General features: G+C 34.1%; 1 protein-coding gene across 2 annotated transcripts in view; it reads right to left on the bottom strand.

Moving 5' to 3' along the window:
• Window positions 1-2,945: 2,945 nt before the first annotated feature.
• The window catches only part of LOC150108218 (dnaJ homolog subfamily C member 7-like), a 170,303-nt gene continuing 146,726 nt past the window's right edge, over window positions 2,946-26,522 (bottom strand). For both annotated transcript variants that reach the window (XM_090390657.1, XM_090390656.1), the window contains exons 12-13: window positions 13,770-13,919; window positions 2,946-4,663 (exon numbers count right to left, since the gene is read on the bottom strand). In XM_090390657.1, the coding sequence (XP_090246783.1) occupies window positions 4,533-4,663; window positions 13,770-13,919 (281 nt within the window). In that variant the 3' untranslated portion in view covers window positions 2,946-4,532. The remainder of the gene's footprint in view (window positions 4,664-13,769; window positions 13,920-26,522) is intronic.

Genomic DNA, 26,522 nt, shown 5'->3' with positions numbered 1-26,522 from the left:
TTTTTTCGATCTGGAAAAGGCATATGACAAGGTGCGGTGCCAAGAGAGAGAAGCTATTCAATACGCTACAGTTGTATGGTGTCAGTGGGGTATTATATCAAGCAATACTTAGTCTTTATTTGAGTTGCGAATCAGCAGTTAGAATTGAAGGAAGTACAGGAAGATGGTTAAATGTTAAATCTGGTGGGAGACAAGGATGTACATTATCCTCTCTGTTATTCATTATCTATATGGATCACATTATGAAGGAAAGTGGTATTAAACATGATATATGAATTGAAGATGTTAATGTCAGCTCTTTGCTTTATGCGGATGATGTTATACTTCTAAATAAATCCGCTACAAGTTTGCAAGATTCCCAGACTAAATTGAATAACTGTTGTAATAGATATGGTATGAAGGTCAGCAATAAAAAGACAAAGACAATGAAAATAGGTAGAATCATTGAAATTGTTAACTGTGTTTTGAATGGAGAACCTGTGGAACAAGTAAAAATTTTTAGCTACTTAGGCAGGATTTTTACTGAAGATGGTAAATTAAATATGGAAATAGACAACAGAATCAACAAAGCTGGTGTGGTAGGAAGTCAATTGAATAAATTCATATGGAATAAGAGAGAAATTAGTTGGAACACTAAGTTAGCAGTATACAAGACAGTGTTCAAACCAGTTTTAACTTATGGATCTGAGAGCTGGGTCAGAAATAAAACACTTGACCAAAGAATAGAGACCGTAGATATGAGAGTCCTGAGAAAGATTAGAGGCGTGAAGAGATGGCATCAATGGCAATATCATATTAAAAACGAGGATATTAGGAAAGAATTTGACATTGTCAGCATCCAGGAATGCATTAGCAGAGCTAATCTCAGGTGCTATGGTCACTTAAACAGAATGGGCGAAGAAAGATTAGCAAAACAAGTGTTTTCTGCCAGGTTGGCAGCAAAACGTCCCAGAGGAAGACCAAGATATAGGTGGATTGATACGATACAAAGTGCCTTAGACGATAGAAATATAAGATCTGATAATGTTGGAATCTTGACAAGTAACAGACCGAGTTGGAGGAAAATTGGAGATAGGAAGTTAGTAATGATGTAAATTTTTCATGTAGTACGATCATATAATGTACACCTCTTGAGGGTACACGTCAGGAATTTGATGATGATGACATCCAGGGAGTCAGAAACTCATCGAGGAAGGCCACATGCTACACACACCAGCTATCATACTCATTTTTGAATTCATCAAACAGCTTGCACTCACAACATCCAAAGGCAATCCATTCCAATCACAGACAATCCACCCCCCATGAGAAAAATCCAGCCCCCCACACCCTTCATTCTCAGCTTCCAAAGATGCCCTCTCGTCCTTTCCCCGTCCTCCATAAATTGAAATCCTGTATGACCCTTTCAGGAGTTTGTAAATCTCAATCATATCACCCCTCTTTCTCCTGTTTGCTAGTGTCTGCAGTCTACAAATTCCCAATCTGTCTTCATAATCGGTATTCCACAATCCTGATATCATCTTTAACACTTTCCTTTGTACTCTTTCCAATATATCAGAATCACAACGGAAACCAGACCTGCATACAATAATCCAAGTGAGGTCTTATCAAGGCCTTGTAAAGAGGCAAAATGACATCCTTATCTTTACATGTGAATGTTCAGCATTGCAATTATCTTTCGAGTTGTATTTGCAATTTTTGTCACATTGACCCTGAACTTCAACTTCTTAATCTACTAACACTCCAATATTACTAGCCTCTTCAAGCATAATCCCACCAATATAATACAACATTGGATATCTAATAATACAAAGTGAATGACTTGACATTTACTGACATCCATTTTTCCATGCCTACAATTCCAGCCTATTCAAAACATTCTGCAAGTACTGCATATCAACAGCATTCCTGATTATTTTACGTTTTTTCACTAGAGGTCATGCCAGTACAATAACATGTGATCAAATCATTGTTTCTTTAGCTTACAGTTAATAATGTAACTCAGCTTGTCCTGTATATTGATATATGCTCCAGATGATGATCTTGATGTGAAGATCGAAACATCAGTATAATAAAAAACACGGTTGTAAATTCCATAAATTTTTAAAACTGATTATCCTACCTACCTTTGCATTATCAGCAAATAGCTATATGTCACTTGTCAAATCCTTCCCAATATCATTAATGTACAGATTGAATAACAGTGGACCAAGCACTGATCCTTGTGGTACACCGCTGGTTACCTTAAATCTTGAAGACTCACATCTCCACATGTACCACTTTTTTGATATGTCAGTCAGCCATTCTCTTATCCAAGTTAATATTCTATAACCCAAACCCATATTCTCCAATTTATGCAACAGTCTACCATGCTGTATTCTGTCAAAAGCCTTAGTAAAATCCAAAAGTATCATGGTGTATCCATTTCCTTGTCTAGTTCAGTGGTAACATTGTTATAGAATGAGAGCAAGTTGCTAAAACATGACCTTCCCTTAGTTCAACCCATGTTGTTCATTGCAAAGTAGAAATTCATTGTCTTCTTATTTCTGAATGCGAGCCCTAACCAATTTTTCCAAAATCTTCACCACCACTCCGGAGATACTAATTGGTCAATAGTTGGATCAACTGGTCTTTGCACCACCCTTGTGCAATGGAATTATCATACATTCTTTCCATTCCTGCAGAATCTTCCCTGTTCTAAGACTCGTATTAAACAGCCTGGTCAAAGGAATGACCAGTTCAGCTGAACAATTTACTTTTTTTTAAAATAACAAGATCATGCAAATACTTACATGGGAGAAAAAAGTAAGTTTGCAATTGCTGCTTATCAGAAAGGATGTATCCCAATTTGCATCATTTGCATGAATGCAACTGAAAATAAGACAAATTTAGCATTTTCATAAAAAATGCTTAATATAAACCTAGAAATAAATACATTCAAAACCTTATTGTAGTTTAATTTATTGGTAATATTACTACAATCCTGGCAAATAAAAAAAAAAAAAAATTTGTCAATAGCTTCTGCAAAATCCACATCAGAGGAATCACAGTAAGGAAGAAAACATGCACGTCTTGCAAAATTTTGTTTATCCTTTTAGTGAAACTGCTTTTGTCCTCCATAGTAATGCGATGTGATTATTTCATTTTATAAAGCAACAAATACAAGAAATTTCAAGAGCATTTACAAGTTTCAAATATACTATTCTGAATGTGCAAATACATGCAACAGCTCAGTCAACTATAATTCTAGTTAAAAAAAATAAATAAATAAAATAAAAAATAGTGCTGCCAATGTTGGTCTTTAGTGGTACAAAGTTAACAACTTTGTCTTGTGAAAATGAGACTATACAACAATCAAAGTCAGTGTAACAACAAGTGATAAGAATAGAGCAGGTAAGTTGTATTGTTATTTACAATGAGTGCAGATGTCACTATACTTATAAACAAATTTCACAAGTCTACGATAGCAGTTAAGGGAAAAAAAAAATTCTCTGCACACAGTATGTATAGTACATTTCTCTTAGATATGAAATATAATACAAATATAGAATATAAATCTACGAAAGCATGAAAAAAAGATTAGTAAAAAAAAAAAAAAATGTAGTTGCTCTCACTGTTATGCAATTTTATATTAGCTAAAATTTTACACCAGTATAATCATTTCTTGATTTTCCAGTCAGTACTAGCTTTAATACAGGAAATAATAGGGGTATATACAACTCATAAAGTAAGATAGTCCTTCGTAAATTCCAAAAATAGCACAATTTTCGGACCGTCCTTTGGAAAAACCAAATTATACACATACAGTAACAATACTAAGAATCTTTCCTTAACAGCAACATCACATAAATACCCATATACAGAAAAGAAATATAACATATACAGCAGACAATGTCAGGTGCAGCATTTTGTCATTTCATTCTTTTTTAATTTCATGTGAACACAAAGTTTACATCCTACTAACAGCCAACCAAAGAAGACAATGTACAGCAACTCACAAGTTTTGTTCCAGGTGCATCATGGTAAATAATGATATAAATAACTACTGCATGATATTAAATTACATATTCCATAATTAAAGACAACAGTTCTTAAAAAATACAGATCCCACCCAACTTAAAATTTAGAATCTGGTCACTTTAAATACCCTAAATTAAATAATGTGTCTATATACTGTGTATATATATATATATATATATCATCTGCTGCATCAAATCACAACACAGCCTATTCTAAGAGCATATATCAATAAGTTTACGCTTTCATTATATTTAGAATATTAAATAATGCTTATTTTTACAAGAATGGTTCTATGATGTGTAACACTGGATGAACCAAATCTCACTACACACATTGCCGGGGAAGGAAGGAAGGTATATTTTATTTTAGAATGTGGCCCTTCACTTTCTTTCTCTCCAGTGAGTTGCATATGCGGGAGTGGATGGAACAATGGCTGGAGAAACATCACACAAATATCCACCAGAGCTAACATTTTATGTGACTTTGTTCTTTCATTTAATACACACAATTCATCAGCAGCCAAACTGAAAAGTGAAACCACTAGGGAATGAAAAGTTGGAGTTGAAATTACTTCCAGCTGGGCCAAAAGCAAAGCCACCTGGTCCACCAAAGAAGGCCTGGAATATGTGGTTTGGATCAGCATCTGAAATAAATAAATAAAAAAATTAATCAGACATCTTTACCATTTATATGGCTTAGTAAAAAAAAGTCCTGGAGTGTATTCATTCCCCTTTATTCTGAGAATAGCAGGAATACAAAGAAATAAAAATAACACCACTCTGTCGCTACAAAGTTCCACCTGGCGAACAGTTTTCAGAGATAATTATTTCTCATGTCTTTAAATCTAGTAAAGATTTATTTAAGAGTATTGAGCCAGTTTTCCCCCTTAACCACAATAACAAAACAGCATTCATGCTCAATATACACTGCTCAAAACAATTAGGGATATTTTAGTTTCTGTCGGATAATTATAAATTTCTGCAAATAATTAATTATTGGATACTTTATACATGAATAAATATTTCTTACTTATGGACAGGGCATAATCGATGAGATATTGTTTACATAATCGACATTTATTACAAATTTAACGTGAAATAATTTTAACAAGAATAGCCAAAAACGCTTTTGTTAATTTTTAATTGGGCGTATGGTCTCCATTAACAGCCAAAACAGCAGTACATTCTGATTGCATGGACCGATAAGATGATCAAACAGTTCTTGTAAGGTATTTCCCCCACTCTTTTGTGAGAGCAATTTTGAGCTCTTGAAGTGATCATAGTGGCACCAGTTGAGCATCTAAAGCATCCCAGGCATGTTCAATTGGATTACAATCCAGTGAACAGGCAGCCCAGTCCATTCATCGAATACCTTCTTCTTCAAGCCATTCTTGTACCAAATTTGCATGGTGTGGACGAGCATTGGTAACAATGCTCGTCCACACCATGAGTGCAAGAATCCATAAAAATGAATTCCTGGCCAATTGCAGCAGAATATAGATGAATTATAGGTTCCAAAATCTCATAGTGATACCTTTTGGCTGTTAAGGAACCGTTTCTGATAAAATAGAGATTAGTATGGCCACCTATACTTATTCCAATACCATCAAACTCCCACCTTGATGTTGGGGTCTTCCACAAACAAACTGTGGATTATTTCTTGTTCCACTTTCACACCATATCAAGATACGTCGGTTATCTGGTTGCAGAATGAACATGGACTCGTCACTAAAAAGTACACGAGCCCAATCCTCATTTGTCCATTTGAAGTGTTTCTGTGCCCAAATTCTTCGGGCTCTTTATTATGATTTGCAGAAAGTGGCATGCAAACCATTAATCTTCAAGCATATAAATCTATGGCATGAAGATGATTTCGTTCTGTCTGTGACAATACCAGACTCCCTGTTGCTGCAGAAAGTTCGATTCGAAGCTGTGTTGCGTTAAACGCTCAATTTCTTCTGGCAACTAATGACAAATACTGATCGTCTCTTGGAGTTGTTGATGGGTGACCTTGCCTTCAGCAAACATTTCCTGCCCCCAGAAAGCGATTCCAAAATGGCAAAATTACAATATGACATGCTTGAGCGACAACTTGCTGCGTTTGTCCAGCTTCTAATCAACCAATGGCTCTCCAAGCCATGGATTCCGAGATATCATGTTACTCTGCCATTTTTAACAAAATAATGGGTGGTAGGTGACGCAAGTTTACAACTGAAGTGATAATTATGCACTGTGGGAGTGAGTGCAACAAGCCATGCTTTTATACTCCCCAACATGCTAATACAGCTAAGACATTTCAATGTCTTAACATGATTTTGTACACAGTTGCATGTTCTACACTGTTGTACATTAAGAATATTTTAAAATAAATGTGTTAGATTTGTAATTTTTATAACTTTATAATTTACAAGATAACAAAATATCCCCTAATTGTTTTGAGCAGTATATTAAAAAGTTTCCCCAGAATGCATATATCACAAAAGAAAATGGCAACTTTCCTCTATATAAATCAGACTAATTTTCAAAAAAATTTGGACAGACAAAACACATATCTCAAAACTTTTTGCAAGTGTCTGAACTGCATGGAATAATAAACAGCTATTTTGTTATCTTCCCTACAAAAAAAAAAAAAAAACATTAATACACACTATTCTCTAATTTCACCAAAATGTTGGAAGAAGCCATTTATATTATAATAGGTTTATCAGATATTTCAAATACAGCAACTCTCATTATAGTGACCATAACAATTACAATCAATTCACTCACTATAAAAAAGTAGTCCCGTCAAAGGCCTTTGGTCCCACACAAGAGTTGACTGCATTTCCAATACAAGGCTATTTTAGATCTCATATCTCAAAAAGTAAATTTTTTTTTATATAGAAAGTGCATTCATGGAAAATAATTTCATAAAGAATCCAAATAGGAAAAAGGGAAGAGGGGAGTGTTACTGTTTATTATTAGAAAGATTTAAGGATTCAGACTATGAAGATACACTAAATTCCTATTTGGAAGAAGAGTTCAAGCCAAGATTAGGAGTATGCTTTGTAGTGAAAGAGGCAGTGATAATTTTATTGGCTGATTACTTTTTATGTATGAAAAGCAAGGTATTAAAAATGAAGGATTTTACTTTGGAAGATATCAACTAGAAAACCAAACAGCTGTTAATAATGACTAGCAAATTTTTTAAGCAACTTTGTGATAGTTATCTGAAGTGAAACCCAATGAATCAATTAGCAGAAATAGGATCTTACACTTCATAACATCAAGGAAATTAGTGATAGATTACATTAATTACTTAGTTTTTAAGTGATAGTAAATATTTGACCTTAGACGCATTAAGACTAAGGGTAGAACTGATAATTAGGAACATCATGGTAATATTTCCAACTAATTTTGAGGATCTAATAAGGACATCTTGCATGATTTAATGTCTATATTTAATTATGAAATTTACTTCTCAGAATAATGTAAAGTCAACTGGATGAACAATGAAGTTCTCAAGGAATTTGTTGTAAAACAAAGCTATGGAAAGATTCCCTGACTAAATTGAATAACTGTTGTAATAAATTAGATATGAAAATCAGCAATAAAAAGACAAAGAAAATGAAAATATGCAGCAACATTGAAAACATTAACTGCATCCTAAATGGTGAACTATAGAACAAGTAAAACATTTCAGCTATTTACGCACAACTTTTAGTGAAGATGGCAAGTTAAATATGGAAACAGACAACAGAATTAGTAAAGCTGGTATGGTAGGAAGTCAAATGAATAAATTGATGTAGAATAAGAAAGAAATTAGTCAAAACACTAAATTAGCTGTATGAGAGTTCTGAGAAAGATTAGTGAAGCGAACAGATGGCATCAATGGCAGTATCACACTAAAAATGAGGATATTAGGAAAGAACTTGCCATTGTTAGCATTCAGAAATGTGTTAGCAGAGTTAATCTCAGATTTTATGGACCCTTAAACAGAATAGGAGAGGAAAGATTAGCAAAACAAGTGTTTTCTGCCAGGTTGGCAAGAAAAAGATCCAGAGGAAGACCAAGATATAGGTGGATTGATATACTAAAAGTGCATTCAAAGACATAAATATAAGATCTGATAATGTTCGAGTCTTTACAGATAACAGATTAATTTGGAGGAAAACTGTTGATCGGATATTAGTAATGGTGTAACTTTTTCATATAGTACTATCACACCTGTACACTCCCTGAGGATGCATATCAGGAATTTGATGATGATGAAATTCAAAATAAGTCATGAAAATAATAATAATAAAATTTCCTATTACTTGTGAACTCAACTTATGATGTGAGTATGCACTTGTACATATTCTAGTCAATGAAACAGAAAAAACTTGTGTATATGGAAACATACTAAAGGATTAAAATATGATATCTGTAAACCTTGTCATATTCAAACAAATAATACTGCCATTGCATTTTTCATCATCATCAAATTCCTGACATGTACAGGATATGATAGTACTACATGAAAAATTTACATCATTACTAACTTTCTATCTACCATTTTCCTCAACATTGATCTGTGTTACCTGCCAAGACTCCAACATTATCAGATCTTATAATCTGTCTTCTAAGAGCACTTTTTTTACTGTATCAATCAAACTATATCTTCATCTTCCTCTGGATCTTTTTCCTGCCAGCCTGGCAGAAATACTTGTTTTGCTAATCTTTCCTCTCCTATTCTGTTTAGGTGACGATCTGGTAACAAAAAAATGCATTGCATTTTAAAAATCATTATCATGAAACAAATGTTCTCTAAAAAAGAACGCTTATTTGATGCTAATAAATTCACGGGAAAAGTATGATTAAGATAATTAGTCAATAAAAAGCTAAATTCCAGGGTCAACAGCTGAGTGATGTCCGTCAACAACTGCAAAAGCTAAGATAGACAAAAACGAAGTACTGCAATGTTCTCTAATGTCGCGAATATTATCATCCTGCATATATAGGTGTAACAGAATCTAACTTTCGTAAAATGTCTAAAGACAAGAAATTAAAATGAAAATGCCAGAATTGTATTAATACTTCTTCAAAGACCTTAAAACTACAAGTAAACTAAATAGAAGCAGTGCCGGTTTAGATTTAACTAAAGCATTAAACAAAGACAACGGATAAGCTGAAGTGAGGGTTTTCCTAAGAAACTTCAGGAAACAGATTTTAGAAGACCTAAACGCCATCAAAGTAGAAATTAAAAACAATAACTCTGCGATAAGAAGGGAACTGGAAGTACTACTTAAAGCCGAAATAAATGAACTGAAGGCATAGCTGGAGAATAGTTTTACATGCATTCAAGATCTAAAGAACAAAGCCGAATGCAGTGAAAAACTAATTAAGGATCTGTGCACTAAAAACATAGAACTAACAAACGAAAATAAAATACTAAAAGCTCAAACGAACGAACTGAAATGGGAAGTTAATGAAATTCAGCAGTACTCCAGGTTGAACAATATCGAATTAAACGGTCTACCAGAAGCTCAGGATGAAAACTTGCATACTATAACTGAAAAACTGGTGAATCTACTTGGAGTAAAAAGGGAAGACATCTTGCATGCCCACAGAGTACCCACCAGCAGAAAAACAGATATCAAGCCAGTTATTATTCAACTAGAAAGAAAGAATATTAAAAATAAATGGATGACAAAGGCAAGAAAATTGAAGATTACAGCTCAACAATTTGATGAACAGTTAAAATTGGTGCCCGTCTACATAAACAAATACTTAACCAAACTCAATAAGAACTCCTTTATGAAGCAAAACAAAAGAGAGTAAGTGGTGCAGTCAAATATGTATGGGTAAGACACGGTAAACTATTCATGAGAAAGAACGACAACACAAAAGTGATACGGATAAAAATAACGGATGACCTCGACGAACTCAGTCAAAGAAGGCAGCAAATAATCTAAATCTCGCCTATGAATAACTGGAACTTTATTAAATACCTAAATGAATTTATGATTCCACATGAATAGCTTAGATTCTGATGCAATTGTAAATTGTAAAAACTATATATATATAAACAATTTTTTTGACACTACTACAAACTCATCCAAGATTTTCAACATATATCATGTCAATATTAGGTCAATAAGGTCAAATTTTGATAATTTAATGTTACTTTTCACAGAAATCCAATCATATATAGATGTACTAGTCTAGTGAAATATGGATCAAACAACTTGAGGCTGATCGTTATTCTCTCGCAGATTACGACACATGTATTATGATTGTCGCGACTATAATCGTTCAGGTGGATTAATTCTATATGCTAAAAAAAATATTTATAAATTTCATAGACTGGAATCAAAAATGCCAAGCGCTGAAACTGTAATGATTTATGACACAGCAATGAATACACTTATATTTGCTATATACTGTGCACACGATGGTCCAGCTCGATATCTTTCTATCAGAGCTAAATAATGTCCTAAAAAATCTTCTTAAAACACGACAAAGAATGTCATACTAGTGGGGGATATAAATTTGAACCTTTATAAGAGTAATAGTAAAACTGAAGAATATAAAAATATATTATCTACTCATGGGTTTCTTGCTTACATCAATGGCAATACGAGAGAAGCGAACAACTCAGCAAGTTGCATTGATCACATATTCATAAGAAACTGAATGGCCTATGAGGCATCCTCTGCAATCTACTTTAGCAAAATAACAGATCACCAAAATAACAGATGTTGAAACTATCCTTACCTAATAGCGCTGACACGAGCTGTGCAGATAGTCATAAAAAATTCAAAATAGGCACCAATTATAATAAATTTGAGAACTACATAAAACATCATCAATTGCCTCAAACCGACATAAATCAGCTATATGAGGAATTTATCAAAATTATTAAATATGCAGACAGCAAATCGCAATATCACAAAAGAGTTACTACAAAAAGGGATGTTCACACACACTGGATAAGAGATGAACTAAAAAATACGATAAGGACAAAAGAGAAGCTTTATCATAAGCATAGGAAAAATCCCTACAATTTAATGTTTGAATATGACTACAAAAATTTCGCTAAACACATAAAAGAAAAAAATAAAACAGGCAAAAGAACATTTTCTTCTATCGAAATTTCTTTCTTGTAATAATGATAAAAGTAAAGAATGGAGGTTGTTTAATATGATAATAGGTAATACAAAGCACAAAACACGTGAATTCCCAGAGGGCAATGACATCACCGATGTACTTTACAACCACTTTACAAACTATGGTAGTTGTGATTTTGACCCTGCAGAAAGGACAAAGTACATGAGTCACCTACCATGGATTAAGAACTCCATGTATCTACACGCAGTAAATGAAGAAGAGGTAAAGAATGTAGTAATCGGATTAAGAAAAGGGGAAAAAATGGGAAGTGACAATATAAATGCCAAAAAACTAAACATTATCATTAATAAATCCTTTGAACACGGTAAATTTATAGAACACTTAAAGAAGACTGCTTCAGTTGTACTGCCATTTAAAGGAGGTAACAGAAATGAAATAAAAAATTACAGACCAGTATCTATACTATCCACAATCTCAAAGGTTATTGAAATTCTAATAAAAAAAAATGCTTAAATAGCTATCTAAATACAATATCCTTTTACGCAACTAATCAATATGGGTTTAGATCTGGATACACCGAAAAAGCGCTATTGGAGTTTCATAAAACGGTCTGTAGTGGAATAAATAAAGAAATGCACACAACAGCCATTTTTCTTGATATATCTAAGGCATTCGACTGTGTTCATCATGACCTATTGCTACTGAAAATGTCCAAATACAGCATCAGAGGAATTACTAATGACTAGTTCAGATCCTATCTGAATAACAGAAAACAATACACCAGCTACAGCACATTCAATAGCGCAACAAAAATAATAAAATACGGAGTCCCGCAAGGGTCTGTACTAGGACCCATCCTATTTTTAATATATGCTAATGATTTATGTAAATACCAACTTTTTGGCAAATGATATCCTTTACCGATGACACGACATTAATATACACCGAAACAACCCTTGAAGATCTAAAATATCGGATTAATAGTGATATGTTAAAACTAAGTAAATGCTTTGGCAATAATGGACTTAACATTAATACCGATAAAACGAGATATATGTACTTCACGTAACAGAAAAGCTAGACCACGATATAACCATAAAACAGCATGAAAGGAAATGTAGTGACATCCTAAATTCTAACTGTAGCTTAATCAAAAAAACAAAATCAATCAAGTATTTGAGCTCCATATCGATAGCAATATGAAGTGGAACTCCCACACCACTTTCTTAACAAATAAGTTTAGGTTTATAATTAATAGAACATATTATGTTAAAAAATTTGTAAATGCAGCATTCTTAAGATGTTTATACTATTCCTGGGTAAATTCCTCACTGCAATATGGCATCACCTGTTGGGGTGGAGATTATTATAACAATCTGCTTCCATTAATAAGAATACAAAACAGAATAATTAGAGCCATGATCACTACTAACTTCACAGTGACCAACGATCTGTTTGTCATGCATAATATTCTACCACTACAGAAACTATATCTCTCCATGGTTGTCTATTATACGTAAAAAGGAACGCTGAGAGTTTCTTGGTATATAATGTAGACTATGGATTACGCTGCGGCCGGAAGATGCTGGTAGTACCCAAGGCAAACAAAGAAATTTTTCATAAATCCTTCGAATACCTAGTGACAAGCAGCTACAATAAGCTTCCAAATGAAATCAAATCTATAACCTCAGCTTATGCATTCAGAAAAAGATTGAGAGAATACCTCATGGGCCTAAACAATGTTGACAATTACTTTAAACGTATAGTATAAGAGATCATTATAACTCGCATATCATATCCAATTAAGGTACCAATATACTAACTAGTTCATTCACTTAGAAGACTAACATATTAACATTTACATCAAATCAAACTGTGTAAGGTGAGCCCTCATAGATATGGTCACTGGACTCACAGTGACTGTTTCGATCTAATTTAATTCTTTAGTAACCAGTATGGCTACGGCCCTTGTACTTACACATAAATACACAAACTAACTTACTTCATCACCAAAACTAGTAACTTGTTATAAACTAAGAAAACTATCTGAAATGTATTTTACTCTATTTTTATATATAAGGAAACATTTATTAACTGTAACAAAATAAACAGCCAAAAAATAAGTGTAATTACCAACAGAAAATGAGAGCAATACTTTCATTGTATAATATTGTACAACTTGATTTGAATTGTACGATACAGTATAAATATCATGTATACGTGATGGGAATGATAATAAACTGTAAAACTATAAACTGAAATGGCCAAAGAAGATATCTAGTAAAGAATTGTGAAAAAAAAAAAAAAAAAGAGCAATATATCGTATGGCATCAATCAGTAAAAAACTGGAGAATTTGTTAGCATTAAATTATGCTTGAGAAGCAAGAACCCAATGCTTGCTTTTTTTTTAAGAAGCCTTACAATCAATAAGCTATATATATATATATGTTAGTAAAAGCTGGTCCTGAGTTGGCTTTTTACAACTTCCGTGTCTTAAAAAGGATTCAAACCTACAGCCTTTTGGTAAGCGAAGAAGCTTTCACCAACTAAGCTACCAAGGCAAACAAAATTTCTATTAACAAATTACACTTAAAAGAAGGTGGCCTTTTGGCACTATTACTCTAAAATATAAACAATAATCACTGAAATTAAACTCACCAGCAAACCCATCACACTCTTCAATATCAAAACCATTATCATATCTAGATCGTTTTTTGGAATCAGAAAGAACATTATAAGCTTCTCCTACTTCTTTGAACTTTTTTTCTTCTTCTCTTTTTACTTCATCTGGTGCATTTGAATGACGATCTAAAACAAAACAAACAAAAAAAATTGTGAACAATGTTAAATAAAATTGTAATACGTTATGATTAACTTGACAGAGCTCTTTTACAATTGTATAATTGTAAAAGAGCTGTGTAGCCAATGTAGTCCTGTGGAAGTGGCATTTGCATCCACAGGCCATCCAAAGAAAGTTTGTTGTAAGTTTCATTCCAGTTAGTTGTTGACTACAGGATCTTTTTATAATTCTTTTTTTTTTTTCTTCCAGCCAGTAAATTAGTTGATTTTTGGCATACTGAAGTCTCTTATTATAAAACACTAGAATATATTTCACATCTGAATACTTGCAACTGATTATTTTGTCACTTCAAAACAGAAATAATTTTTGTATTTTATTTTTTAATTTTTGTAAAAATCTATTCATAATGCTTTCTATTGTTTGGTTTTAAAATACTGGAATGTACAATTCTTGGTGGTGTAAAAACGTCACAGTGACTACATTTATCTAAACACAAAATAGATGAATTACTTGGTAGTAAGACACAATTAGGCCTAATACATAAAGAATAATGAGATAGGACATTTTATTGGTGATAGCTACCCCCAACCGGCCATGATATCTACATACATCCAGCTAAATCTGGATACGATTCTGTAACACCTGTTGAATAACATGGATAAGAAGTGCAATTTGGTCTCACTATTTCATCCATCTTGGCCAGTAAGGAGGTTAATGCATAAGCAGGTAACAATTTTTAACAAGTTTTATGCTTAATGTCCGATGTAAAAAAAAAAAAAAAAAATTGCTTGGTTCTTAAAAAGCCAAATGGCTATTTTTTCTGGTGAAGTTAATTAAATTAAGGGGATGAAAATCCCTTATTATTTTACAGCCAGTATGCAAAACTATGAGATCGAAAACTACGATCTAAGAGTTTCATGCCGAAGAACTATTGGCGAATCCAAGTGTAAGTGAACACCTGGTAGTACAACACCAAGGCAACTCGAAGCAAAGGTGGAGCAAGCTCCCTCATTATCCTTGATATTTTCTCATAATGTAAAACACAGCTCCTATGAGATGTAATACTGCTGTACATTCATCCAGGTCTACCTACTCACTGATGAGACCTCAAAAAAGGTTGAAACTGGTCTGGGTAGTGACCTCTCCTCATAATGTAAGGCAGTATTACATCTCATAGGAGCTGTGTTTTACATTATGAGAAAATATCAAGGATAATGAGGGAGCTTGCTCCACCTTGGCTTCGAGTTGCCTTAGTGTTGTACTACCAGGTGTTCACTTACGCTTGGATTCGCCGAACTCTTAGATCGTAGTTTTCGATCTCAGAGTTTCGCAAACTGGCTGTAAAATAATAAGGGATTTTCATCCCCTTAATTTGCTTAGTTCTTGTTAAGTTAATTATACTTAACAAGAAATTGTATTGTTGATTTTATCCTTAACCCAAGTGTGAGCACATGAAGGAACAATGTGATAGGTTCCTACCCTACTTTCCTACTTGTATGTGGACACAACTCCTACTATTGATTTAGCTCTCAGTATTTATGTTCAGCAAGTAGTTAGCATATTATCTACCTCTGGAAGGGATGCTTAAGGATCTTAAGTTGGACAACTGGAAGACTCTGCCTTTTACAAAGATCCAATCAGGGCTTCTGACTTAATGTCCAATTCTCACCTTCTTGTGGCAATCTCCATTAGTAGGTATCGATCTACTTGGTTACTGAATAAAAAAGGAGAGGCTGGCAATTTGGGATTTAGTTGACCAAACAGTATTTTAATTGGCTTAAACAAAAATAACATGATGGTACAATAAGATTTCATGCCAGGTGGGGTGTTGCCTACTTAAAGAAGGCTTCTGTTGTTTTCGTCAGGAAACTAGTGAGAAGTCAGCTACTGGAATTGATCCTGACATTACATCAGCAGAGTTCAAGATTGGCACCATCAACGTAAGAAGCATCAATGAAAAATAAATGGAACTAGCTGAAGAATTTCATAAGTACCATATCAACATAATAGGTGTTACCAAAACAAAGAAGACAAAACAGGTAGAAAAAGAAGGCACGACTACAGTATGCAACACTAAATACAAGGATAATCTTCTTGCATAATAGGCATTATCAAGCAGAATGACATGTGCAAATATCAGAATGAGAAACTGGACAATGAAACTTATTTGTGCCTATGGAACTGCGAAAAGTTCTATAACAGAAGCTGAGGAATGTTTTGAGGATTAGAGAAGAACAGCTGACACAAAAAGGAAAAGTTGGTTCTTGCTGGAGATCTAAACAGCAGAGTAGGAAAGGATTACAAGACACTGTTTTAACAAAAATTAGAGAAAAGAGAAAAGGTAATATTAATGGTAAAAACCAGCTGGATGTCTGTTAAGAACATAGACAAGTCATTACACATTACTAACAACATAAAGACGTGCACAAGTTCAAGCGGAGAGAGAAGACAAGAAACAAGTAAGTCTCGTTGACCATGTTACTATTAACAGCAATATCTTTGCACTGTTTCAGGACATGAGTATACCAAGGATTTGAAATCACAAGTGATCATTCAGTTTTCAGCAGGATAAAATTGAATATAATTAAAACACGAAAGCATAAAAAACTTATTGTTTAATACTACCATATACAAATATTTTAGCATTCTTTGCCTACTAGTTTTGCTAGCAAACTGTCTAGCTTTTTTTATCAAGGCATTGACGGAAAAGTATAAAAAATACTAGTAAATGCAAATTGAAAGGAACATTAAAAACGTTGTAAACACTCCAGTAGCTAAGGTTGCACATTCGCGTGACAGAGACTGAGTGGACTTATTGGTCTTAATCATTATCATGCATGCGTGTTTGTTGTAAACGCATAATGTGATTACTAGCTAGCTGTAGTTCAGATGGATTTAGAGAGAGGATGAGGTTTTTCCATGAACTGTTAAGAATAGTACCCTGGTTTCTGTTGAGGTTTCCGCCAATTTTTAACACTACTGCGGCTTCCTTGAATAAACGATGTCTATAATCGTCGTCTAAATATGGCATGGAGCTATTGTGGCACTATAACATGTGGTTAGACGTACAGAAATGATGTGCTAAGCCTGAAGAAATACTTCTGTTATGGTTTACATCACCAAGGTGCTCTCTCTGTCTGATCTCCAAACTCCGTGAAGTTTATCCGATGTAGGCGAGACCACAGGAGCAAGGAATGTAATATACTCCTGGATATTTGTAGAATGGCACCTTGTCTTTTAGTGATCCTAAAAAATGTTTGATGCTGGTGGTTGGTTTGAAGATCACTCTGATGTTGTAGGCTTTTAGTATTCTGGCTATTTGATAAGAAATTGACTTGATGAAAGGAATTACTACAGTAGAAATGTGCTGAGTGTTTGGTTCTTCTTGTCTGGGATTGTCACCACATAGATATTTTTTTGATGATGTTCGGAGGGTATCCATTTTGTGATAATGTTTTAGCTATTAGTGAGATTTCAGTCTGTGTATCCCCTTCTTCTGATATAAACTTACGTGCTCTATTTTTCAACATATGGATAATGCTTAGTTTGTGTGTCTTGTGATGTTAGAAGTATAATGAAGGTATCTTCCAGCGTCTGTCAGCTTTCTGTAAATAGATAAATTGACACAATTTAATTGACTAAATGCTGAAGTATGGTGGTATAAAAGTCTCACAGTGGCTGCACTGCATAGTTCAGAAAGTCTGGACAGAGGGACGAATTCCCGATGATTGGAGTAGAGCTCTCATAGTACCCATATATAAAAAGGGAAATAAAACTGAATGTGAGAATTACAGAGGTATTTCCTTACTGGGAATTCCTGGCAAGATCTATGCAAGTATACTTGAGAAACAGTTGAGAAGAATTGTGGAAGAAAAGCTGGGTGAAGAACAAGCTGGATTCAGGCCAAATAGAGGCTGTCAGGATCAGATCTTCACTTTACGACAAATAGTCGAGAAAGCATGGGAATATAACAAAGATCTGTATTTAAGTTTTGTTGATCTGGAAAAGGCATATGACAAAGTACCAAGAGAGAAGCTATTCAATACGCTACAGTTATATGGTGTCAATGGAGCATTATATCAAGCAATACTTAGTCTTTATTTGAGTTGTAAGTCAGCAGTTAGAATTGAAGGAAGTACAGGAAGATGGTTTAACGTTAAATCTGGTGTGAGACAAGGATGTACATTATCCCCTCTGTTATTCATTATCTATATGGCTCACATTATGAAGGAAAGTGGTATTAAACCTGATATCAAAATTGGAAATGTTAATGTCAGCTCTTTGCTTTATGCGGATGATGTTATACTTCTAAATAAATCCATTACAAGTCTGCAAGATTCTCTGACTAAATTGAATAGTTGTTGTAATAGATATGGTATGAAGATCATCAATAAAAAGACAAAGACAATGAAAATAGGCAGAATCGTTGAAAATGTCAACTGTGTTGTGAATGGAGAACCTGTGGAACAAGTAAAGCATTTCAGCTACTTAGGCACGATTTTTACTGAAGATGGTAAATAAATTAAATATAGAAATAGACAACAGAATCAACAAAGCTGGTATGGTAGGAAGTCAATTGAATAAATTCATATGGAATAAGAGAGAAATTAGTCGGAACACTAAATTAGCTGTATACAAGACAGTGTTCAAACCAGTTTTAACTTATGGATCTGAGAGCTGGGTCAGAAGTAAAACACTTCACCAAAGACTAGCGACCGCAGATATGAGAGTCCTGATAAAGATTACAGGCGTGAACAGATGGCATCAATGGCAATATCATATTAAAATCGAGAATATTAGGAAAGAATTTGACATTGTCGGCATCCAGGAATGCGTTAGGGGAGCTAATCTCAGGTGGTATGGTCACTTTAACAGAATGGGTGAGGAAAGATTAGCAAAACAAGTGTTCTTGCCAAGTTGGCAGGAAAAAGACCCAAAGGAAGACCAAGATACAGCAGGATTGATATGGTACAAAGTGCCTTAGACGATAGAAATATAAGATCTGGTAATGTTGGAGTATTGACAAGTAACAGACTGATTTGGAGGAAAATTGTAGATAGGAAGTTAGTAATGATGTAAATTTTTCATGTGGTACTATCATATCCTGTACATCCATTGAGGGTACATGGCAGGAATTTGATGATGAGTGTTTGTATTGTCTAAGGCACTTTGTACAGTAACAATCCACACATATCTTGGTCTTCCTCTGGGTCGTTTTCCTACCAACCTTGCAGAGAACACTTGTTTTGCTAATCTTTCCTTGCCCATTCTATTTAAGTGACCATACCACCCTGAGATTAGCTCTGCTAATACATTTCTGGATGCTGACAATGTCAAGTTCAATGACATTGAACTTGACATTGTTCAAATGAGAGTACATGGCAGGAATTTGATGATGATGAGTCCCCCCCCCCTTTTTATAGAAAGTACTCTGAGAGCCCTACTCTAATCATGCAAAATTTGAACGTCTGAATTGTGCAGCATAGCCACTGTAGCACTTTTATACCTCCATTTTGATATGGTTTCTTTTGGTTGACGGCCCCTTTCCCGAGTCCATCATGTGGTTCTGATTTTTCTTTCCTTGCAGACAGCTCGCCAAATGCCTGTCTGGCTGAATCAAACAGTGTTCTTCAGGATCTGCCACAATCGTATGTGTGGTTGTTGTTTTCAAACCCTTTGATTTCTTTCTTTAAGTGGTCGACTTTGATTTGTTTTACAACTTTGTTACACACGTTTTAATTATTCAAATTATTTGGTTGTTAGAAAGTTAAGCATAAAAAACTTATTGTTTAATACTGACAATATACAAATATTTTAACATTCTTTGCCTACCAGTTTCGCTAGCAAACTGTCCAGCTTTTTCTTTTTAATGTCAATTTAATTGACTAATTAAATTAACACACAATAAGATGACTTATTTGCAGGAACTTTTGATAAGCTTTCTTCTTTTCCTTCACTGCCTCTTTAACTTCCTATGTCCACCATGGAGTTCTAATTTTTCTATCCTTGCAGACAACTTCACCACATGCCTCTCTAGCTGAATCGATCAGGGCATTGAATCTCCAAGGTTTGATTCCTGTTCTCAAACTCTTTCATTTTTTTTTCAATAATCTTTGTGTATTTTAGTCTACAGTTCACATCTGAGAGCTGCTCAACTTTTATTCACTTTAAAACTTTCTTACATGTTATTCTTTTCAATATGAAATTCAATTGTATCCTGCTCAAGACTAAATGGTTGTCACTTCCAATTTCAAATCTTCTGTACACTCTGGTGTCCTGCACCAGTGGGAAAATATCATTGTCAACAATAACATAGTCAATGAGACTTTTCTTATTCCTTGCCTCTTCTCTCCATGTGAATTTGTGCACATTTTTATGTTGGAAAATGGTGTTAGTAATAACCAGTCCATGTTCTGAGCAGAAATCCAACAGGTATTTGCCATTATTATTAGCTTTGCTCTTTTCTTCAAATTTTCCCAAAATATTTTTGTATGTCTCACAATCATTTCCTACTGTGCTATTTAAATCCCCAACAAGGACCAACTTTTCCTTTTTCATTGTATCAGTTGCTTTTTCTAAAGCCTCAAAAAATTCCTACACTTCTACCTTAGTAGAACCTTCTGTGAGACCATAGGCAAAAATAAGTCTCATTGTTCAGTTCCCCATTCTCATATTTGCCCACATTACTCTACTTGAGACTGACTGCCATTCAAGAAGATTAGCCTCGTATTTTGTGTTGAATACTATGACTACTCCTAATTTTCCTTGATTGTCATTGCCTGAATATAAAATTTTGTATTTATTGCTCAGAAAGATCTCACCAGTTTTTGTCTTTTTTGTTTCAGTCACCCCTATTATGTTGATCTGGTACTTATCTAATTCTTCAGCTAGCTCCATTTCTTCCATTCAGGCTTCTTATGTTGATAGTACCGATCTTTAACTCTGGTGATGTTGAGTTGGGGTGTGCTTTCAGATTTGTTCCAGTAGCTGACTTTTCGCTGTTCGCCCTGGTTCCCTGGCAAAAACAATGGGGACCTTGTTTAATCGGCTGACGCCCCAGCCGGCATGAAATTTTGTCATGTTGTACTATCATTTTCTATATTGGTTTAAGCCAATAAGAATACAATTTGGTCGGCTAAATCCCAAATTGCCAGCCCATCCTCGTTCGTTCAGTATCCAGGAAGATGCCAGCAAAGGTTGGTCGATTGGTGGAGCCTCTGCAATTAATGGCTCAGTTAAGTAAGTTTGAGCGTGGTTAGTAATTGGAAGGGGGTCCAATCATTCGATGTTGTTGGCACACTCTCCCTCGATGAGTCTTTGGACTCCCTGGAGGTGTCAAATAATAATAATACCCAACAGGGTACACCACGAGAAGGTGAGGATTGGACATTAGGTCAGAAGCCCTGGTCGGTTCTCTGCATTCCTTTAAAGGCTATGTGGAGGTCTCCTCTCAGTTATACAGCTTTGACCCTTAAGCACCCCAGGGGGAAAAGGTAAGATTTATGCAAAGCATAATTAAGAAATGGCTAAGATAAATTGTGGTAGTGAAGCTGTGGAGAAGAAGAAGCTGGATTCAGGACAAATAGAGATTGTCAGGATTGGGTTTTCACTTTAAGACAAATAGCTGAGAAATCTTGGAAACATAACTAGAATCTGTATGTTAGTTTTGTAGATATGGAAAAGGCATATGATGTCAAGAGAAAAACTGTTCAAAACACTACACTTATAAGTCAACAGTTAGAAAATTATCTCAACTATTAAGATAAATGGTTGAGAAATCTTGGGAACATAACAAGCAAGGCCGGCCATCTCGGGGGTGCAGTGGGTGCAATGCACCCAGGCCCCACGATCGAGTGGGCACAGTCAGTACACATTTGCGGAAACATATTATATTTCAAATGTGCATTTTTTTGTTTTCCTGTGCCAAAATCATTTGCAGGTAAGAGGTTTTACAACATGTTTATTTCGAATCCTTTAATTTTTCCTTTGAAAAATAGTTTATGGCCCAAAAAGGTTTCTTGCACCTGGGCCCCTTTATAGAGAAGGCCAGCCCTGATAACAAGGTATTGTATTTTAGTTTTGGAGATATGGAAAAGGCAGATGATAAGATGCCAAGAGAAAAGCTGTTTAAAACACTAGTTATAAGGTGCAAATGGGACATTATATCAAGCAAAACATAGTCTGTATATGAGTTGTAAGTTAGCAGCTAGAAATGATGGAATTACAGGATGATGGCTTGATGTTAAATCAAGTGTGAGACAAAGGTGCACATTGTCTCCACTGTTATTCATCTGCATGGATCACATTGTGAAGAAGTGGTATTAAACCTGATATCAAAATTCAAGAAATCTCAACTGTTTATTTACTTTATACAGAAGATACTTCTAAAGAAATCTAGTACAAGTTTGCAGGAATGTCAAAACACTGAACTGCTGAAATAAATTTTTAAACAATCAATTAAAATAGAAACATTGAATTTAATTTTTAGTGAAGATGGCATAATAACAATCTTCCTAATGAGAGCTCTTTACTTAAAACTTTTTATCTGTCTCATTTCTTGCTTACCAACCCCAGGAGGAGGAGATCCTCCATTCCCCTCTGAGGCTATTAGAGTATTTGAGGGCTGGGGGTGTTTCCTCCTCTTTCAACTAACCACTAACATTCCTAGTAGTGGGCAGCAGCACTACTAGTATTAACCTCTTATAGCATACATGCTACAATACTGCGATGTAGAAGGCAAGGGGAAACCGACACATTATAGTCCCAAGTAAAAGCAGCAATGGAAGTTAAAAATGAAGTCAAGATTGGCGATGGAGCCTTCAGTGAAGGAGTCATGTCTGGCAGAAGTAACTAAGCTTCTCAGGTCAACATCCAATGAAATTCTGGTACTTATTCAAAAATGAAGACAAGAAATAAACTGAATATTGGAACATGGAATGCAAGAACACTACTAGAATCAGGTAAATTAGAACATGTGAAAAAAGAAATGGAAAGACTTAAAATATACATTCTGGGCATTAGTGAGATGACATGGGAGGATAGGGTGATTTCTGGAGTGGAGAATTTCTAATAATATATTCAGAAAAAAAAAGGGAGAGTCAAGCATTGCAATAGTGCTTCAGAAAAAAGTTGGAAATTTAATCACTACAATAATTAACCACAGTGACAGAATCATGGCTACTAAATATTCAAAATGAACCAGTAAACCTCAATATTATAATAGTCTACATGCCAACATCACAATATAGTGATGAAGAAATCTGGAGCAGCTTTAAAGACAGAGACAATACAATAATAATGTTTCAGGAAGATTTGGTCTTGGACATAGGAATGAAAGAAGAAAGCAATTAATAGAATTTTATACACAAAAACAGTAAGTCATAGCAAATACACTATTTCAAGTTCCAAAAAGAAGATACCTCCCCCCAGAAGGCATCTGGGGATTCAAATAGATTATATACTGGTTAAGAAAAGATACAGAACCAAATAAAAAATTGCAAAAGCTATCCAGGTGCCAACATCAGTAGTGACCATAACCTTGTTTTAATGAAAACAGAACTGAAACATAGGAAACAAATCCAAAGAGACAAACCAATAAGATGGAACCTTGAAAAATTAAAGAGTAAAGTAAAGAAAAGGTACCAAGAAGCAATTGATCACAACATTCCAGAAAACGTAAATAGTTGAAGTAATATTGAAAACCAATGGAATATGATTAAAGACTATTACAAATGCATCAAAATCAATTATTGAAAAATACAGAAAAAGAAAAAAAGAAAACATTGAATAACAGATGAAATATTTTGCCTTATGGATGAAAGAAGAAAATATAAAAATGCTGTTAAAGAAGATGATGTGGCCAAATACAAATATCTTAAAAATCAAATTACAAGAACATGTAGACAAGCTAAAAAAGAATATCTGGAAGAACAGTGTAATAACATAGATGAATTATTTAAAAAAGAAAACATAGTGAGAGCCTATAAAGAAATTAACAAATTGATTTTCAAATTTAATAAGAATAGCAAAAACAATGCCATCAAAGACGAAAATGGAAAATTACTCATAGAATCTGAGGATGTATTAATGGAAGAATTATTTTGAAAATCTCTATAATGGCGATGATCTAGATGTCGATATTAGCATAGAAAATCAAAATGAAGATAATCTAGGACCCCCAATAATGTGAGAATAATTTGATAAAGCACAATCTGAAATGAGTAAGGGAAAAAGTCCAGGCGTAGACAATATTCCTATAGAACTACTACAAAATCTAGGTGATGAGAAAAAAATCTTACTCTATCAATAGCCTAAATCTATGATAGAGGAGAAATACCAGAGTTCATGAAATCAACTATAATACCAATACCAAAAAAGAATAATGCTAATAAATGCAGCCAGTTCAGAACAATAGCTTTAATCCCACATGTTAGCAAAATTCTACTAAAAATTATTCAAAAATAGATTGTCTACTGGATGAAGACCAATTTGGATTCAGAAAGAATGAAGGAACAAGAGAGGCAATATACTGTTTAAGAACAATAATAGAGAGAAGAATAGATCTTAGTAAAAGCACTTACATTTGCTTCCTTGATTTAGAGAAAGCATTTGATAAAGTAAACCAGCAAATACTCCTAAATTGTCTAAATAATACCAGCATAGAATTGAAGGATAATAAAATAATTTATCAAATTTATAAAAATTTTTTTTTTATATTTATTTTTTGATCTTCTCAAATTCCCAAGCTCTTCAACAAGAATTAAATACCATCCAATGCATCTTACTACAGAATGGTTTCACCTCAAGGAAGTTCAAAATGCATCTTGGACTCTTACAAGCCCATAGCAAAAAAACTCTGAACATGTATGGTGAGTCCCTATCCCACACATTGCAGGCATCTGAGATGATTGCTAAAATCCTGAAAAAATATAATTTAGTTCCTACTTTTTTCCCTACCAACAAAATCTCCTCTTGGTTGCCATTTACAAAAGATAAACAAACCACACCCTGTGGTGTTTACCAAGTTCAATGGGAATGCCTCTGCTCTTATACCATGAACAAAGAGGGCGTTCTGTTGAAAAATAATTACAAGAACACCAATCTTATATTAACAATAAACCTTAAAAACGTGGTCCTGCTCAGCATGGAGTGGACACTGACCAATACTTGCCTTTTACATCCAAGCAATTATTTGATTTGATTTGAGCAGTTATTTAAAGAGTGCTGAAGCATTTTTACACAGCAAATTTAAATCAGAATGATTGTTTCTCTATTGCCAAGATTTGGAAGAGTCTCATCCACATAAAGGGCAAGCAACAATGCCCTCCCACCCATTTCAATTATTATTATTAAATTTTTTTTAAATTTAATTTTATTTTATTTCAAATAACTTAATTTTAAATCTGGCCCTTAATTATAATCTTAGTACACTGTAACCACCCACTAGGAGCCATCTGACATGTGGCTTAGCTCTGTAAATAGGGTTAACATTCTTTGTTGTGACTTCATTTTTTGAGTATGCTGAGGCACTGATGATGACCAGTTAGTTTCTGGTTGAAATATTTGCAGTAATAAAAAACTATATTCTTGTGAATATGTGTGTATGTATTATAAACAAAAATAGCAAAAACAGGTGTTTTGTGACAAAATGGAAGGAAAAGACCTAGAGGAAGATGATAATCTAGGTGAAGTGATACAGTAAGAAGTTGCCTCAGAAGAATGAAATGTAAAATGATAATATTGATGTCTTGAGAGATAACAGATTAATTTGGAGGAAAATTGGTGATAGGAAAAATATGATCAAACATAGTGGAAGTGCAAAGACAGTTTAGAAGAGAATTTCAACGAGATCCACCTACGAGACTTACTATCACTCGAATTAGAGATATAGGAATATCCTGTATACCCACTAAGGGTAATACACATCAGGAATTGGATGATGACCACCACTAGAAGATACTTCCCATTTTATTTTCTTCATCTCATTGTCACTTCAAAAAAAGAAATGCTCATCAATTCCTGATATATCTTCAGTGACGTGGAGGATATAATAATGCTACATGATTTAGCTCTAATAATTACTGAATGATAAAGATCTAATGATTTCATTCATTAGAACATAATCATGCAAGAGTCAATTAGAGCACACGCTATTAACCTTCAATTTTCTTTTTTTTTCTCCCATGACTTGTGCTAAGTTTACATGGAGTTTTATTTTTTAATGTGGCTTCAACTCAAAGTATTTTGTAAACTTACTGTACATTTATACTGTAGATGGGCTAAGGATTTCTTCCCATATTTTATTAAATTTATATACAGGGTGTCTCAAAAAAATGTATATACACTTCAACAGCTGATAACTCACTTAATTTTCATTATTTTGCTGGTTTAACGGATTTTAAATAATGGTTGAAACCAGACTAAGCTTTAAGGAAAGAAAATTTATCCTAAAATGCTACTGGAAGTATGAAAACGTAGTGGAAGTGCAAAGATAGTTTAGAAGAGAATTTCAATTTTGCAGGTTTAACGGATTTTAAATAATGGCTGAAACCAGACTAAGCTTTAAGGAAAGAAAATTTATCCTAAAAATGCTACTGGAAGTATGAAAACGT

Source organism: Typopeltis vanoorti, chromosome 3, assembly GCF_054136105.1.
Source record: "Typopeltis vanoorti isolate ZY-2024b chromosome 3, IOZ_Tvanoo_1.0, whole genome shotgun sequence".
Lineage (NCBI taxonomy): Eukaryota > Metazoa > Arthropoda > Arachnida > Uropygi > Thelyphonidae > Typopeltis > Typopeltis vanoorti.
This window is presented reverse-complemented; position numbering and strand designations above follow the sequence as displayed.